Source organism: Daktulosphaira vitifoliae, unplaced genomic scaffold, assembly GCF_025091365.1.
Source record: "Daktulosphaira vitifoliae isolate Bord-2020 unplaced genomic scaffold, ASM2509136v1 Scaffold_1, whole genome shotgun sequence".
Taxonomy (NCBI): Eukaryota; Metazoa; Arthropoda; class Insecta; order Hemiptera; family Phylloxeridae; genus Daktulosphaira; species Daktulosphaira vitifoliae.
The window spans coordinates 62400965-62404078 of record NW_026099572.1 but is presented as its reverse complement, the minus strand read 5'-3'; the positions used below and the strand labels follow the sequence as shown (position 1 = coordinate 62404078).

Genomic DNA, 3114 nt, shown 5'->3' with positions numbered 1-3114 from the left:
TACTCCCATTAAAGAGGATGTAAATATTAATTTAGATTCCATCTCTTTCCCCGATTCAAAGACTATAATAGGTGAGACAAATGAATTGATACTAAACGTCGAAACAATAGAAAATAAAAGCATATCATTAAACAATTTGGAGCCAGAAGCACCAACTGAGGAGAATGTTGTCAAAGATGACCAAGTGTCTGATACTCCCATTAAAGAGGATGTAAATATTAATTTAGATTCCATCTCTTTCCCCGATTCAAAGACTATAATAGGTGAGACAAAAGAATTGATACTAAACGTCAAAACAAAAGAAAATAAAAGCATATCATTAAACAATTTGGAGCCAGAAGCACCAACTGAGGAGAATGTTGTCAAAGATGACCAAGTGTCTAATGCTCCCACTAAGAAGAATGTAAATATCTTTATAGATCCCAACTCTTACCCCGATTCTAAGCAAATGCAAGATGAAGGCTACACATTTTTTTGGGATGAATCATTACATGTTCCCAAAGATGACCAAGTGTCTGATTTTCCCATTAAGGAGGATATAAATATTAATTTAGATCCCAACTCTTACCCCGATTCAAAACAAATGGAAGATGAAGGCTACACATTTTTTTGGGATGAATCATTACATGTTCCCAAAGATGACCAAGTGTCTGTTACTCCCATTAAAGAGGATGTAAATATTAATTTAGATTCCATCTCTTTCCCCGATTCAAAGACTATAATAGGTGAGACAAAAGAGTTGATACTAAACTTCGAAACAATAGAAAATAAAAGCATATCATTAAACAATTTGGAGCCAGAAGCACCAATTAAGGAGAATGTTGCCAATGAGGGAAAAGTGTCTGATGCTCCCAATAAGGAAAATATATATGAATCTTTTAACATTTCGGAGTCTAAAATTTTATTCAATAATTTTTCTTTGCATTTATTAATTATCATATTTTTATATATTTATTTTATATCTAGTAGTATATTTTAATACATATATTTGTTTTTGATATATTTTTATTATTTGTAGAATTTTGTTTTAAATTTATTTGATTATCTAAAATATATTATAAATATTAAAAAGTGCATGTTTTTATTTTTTCATAAAATGTTTTAAATGGTATCCTGAACCTCTATATTTTTTAATTTAACTTGTAAAATAAACATTAATTTTTAATATATTATAATTTTGTTAAAAATATTTTTTTTCTCTTTGGGAAATTGGATAAAAATTGTGTGATGTGTTTTTACTTTTTAATCGATAATGTATTCTATAATGTATTCTATAATTTATCATAAATTCATTAATCAGTTTATTTCACTAAATAAAAATAATAATTTATAAATTGAATTTTTTAATTTATCACTTTTCTCTTACTCTTATAATAATAAATTTTGAACATTGGTTAAATTTTGCGAAATTAATAATGAGTAACTCAATTTATCATTCTTGTGTTTATTAACCTATAATAGCAATAAATACCAATATTTATTTTTAAAAATAAAATCATATTTAATATTTTAGAATATAAAATAACTGTTATTGTATAAACTTTATTGTATACAAAATGCTTAAAGGTCTTTTATAAACTTGATAAATAAATATTTCATAAACAAGTATTTTATAAAAAAAAAAGTTATTACTTAATATGTTTTATAAACTATAGATTTTATAGTGAAAAATTAATAATAAAAATACAATCAAATTCACATATAATTTTTATTTTTCACAACATTTTAATTATTAAAAATAAAACTCAAATAAGAAAGCTATAAAATAAATTGTTAATACGCATTAATTAAATATTGTACATACATACAATATTAAGGTTATAGTATAAAAATTATTTTTTAACATATTTATGAACTTTCCCACCATATCTTGTAACAAATGCATTTACATCAAACTTTCTTTTACATCCGTCATAATTCATATATGTTATTTTACCAAAAATTTCCCTTTCTCTCCATCCTTGATCATGTATTCCACAGATTGACCACATGCTTCCAACAAAACCACTTGGGTCTCGTCCATCCATACTGTATTTGTCATTAAGGTATATTGATTCCGCAAGAGCTCATTCTGGTGTATCTGTCCATTCTAATATTTTTTTTGACCAATACATACGAAGAAAGCCATGCATCTTTCCTTCTTTAACCAGCTGAATTTGTGCAGAATTCCATAAATCATCGTGAGTTTGTAAACTTTCATGTTCTTCTCTAGTATAAACATATTTTCTTTTGTCTTCTCTGAAAGTATACATCATAATTAATGAAAAAATAAAGTAGATTTATAAATATTTTTAAGTTTATCTACCTATGTTCATTAAGTGTAGTTTGTGCCCAATTTGCTGCACTCTTAATGCTATCATATTTTGGATTATAAAAACAAAAGTTATCAGATAGTTCACGTCTAACAATTGCTTCTTTTCTATAAGCTGCAACACTTTCTGAATATTTACTTGAAAACTTGCTAACCTCTAATATACACCTTTGAACTGATATCTGTCCTATAATGTATTTTATTTCAATCAACATACAATACGATAAAAATACAGAATATAATAAAACTAAAAATAAAACAAATAATTATAATTTTATGTAAAACTTTGTGTAATTGCTCATTTCTGCTAAGCAATTGATTGCTTAGTATATTTACATATAATAAAGTATAGTATCGAACACCCATAATATTATAAATAACTAAGATGATAATGATATATGTTTAATGATACAAACAAAACAACATGTAAGTCAAAGATAAGTTTACAATTTTATGATTTTGTTAAAATTATAACTTAATTTTGTATATAAAATTCAAAGATTTTTTTTTCTTTTTTAATACTAAATTATAAAATCTTCGTTTTTGAATGAATATAGGAATAGATAAATTTTGAAAAATTATTTGTTTAAAAACAAATTAATAATAATTGTTTAAACCAAAAATCTTAGAAAAATATTTTGTATACAAAAAAATATAAAGGAGCATTTGAATTCTTGATTATGACGTAATTTAAAAGTAGAAAATAAGTTGAAGTAAAAATAAAATAGCGGTGGGAATTTTCGTTCTATTCAACTTTACTTCTAAATAAAAATTTCTTATACGACTACGTATAAGCTCAGAAA

At 24.5% G+C, this 3114-nt stretch overlaps 1 protein-coding gene across 1 annotated transcript; it reads right to left on the bottom strand.

Moving 5' to 3' along the window:
• Positions 1–1694: 1694 nt before the first annotated feature.
• On the bottom strand, positions 1695–2674 carry LOC126895342 (deoxyribodipyrimidine photo-lyase-like). The gene is given in 2 exon segments (XM_050667103.1): positions 1695–2238; positions 2306–2674. Coding segments are annotated over 2 exon segments (627 nt in total). The 5' UTR covers positions 2527–2674; the 3' UTR covers positions 1695–1832.
• Positions 2675–3114: the final 440 nt, after the last annotated feature.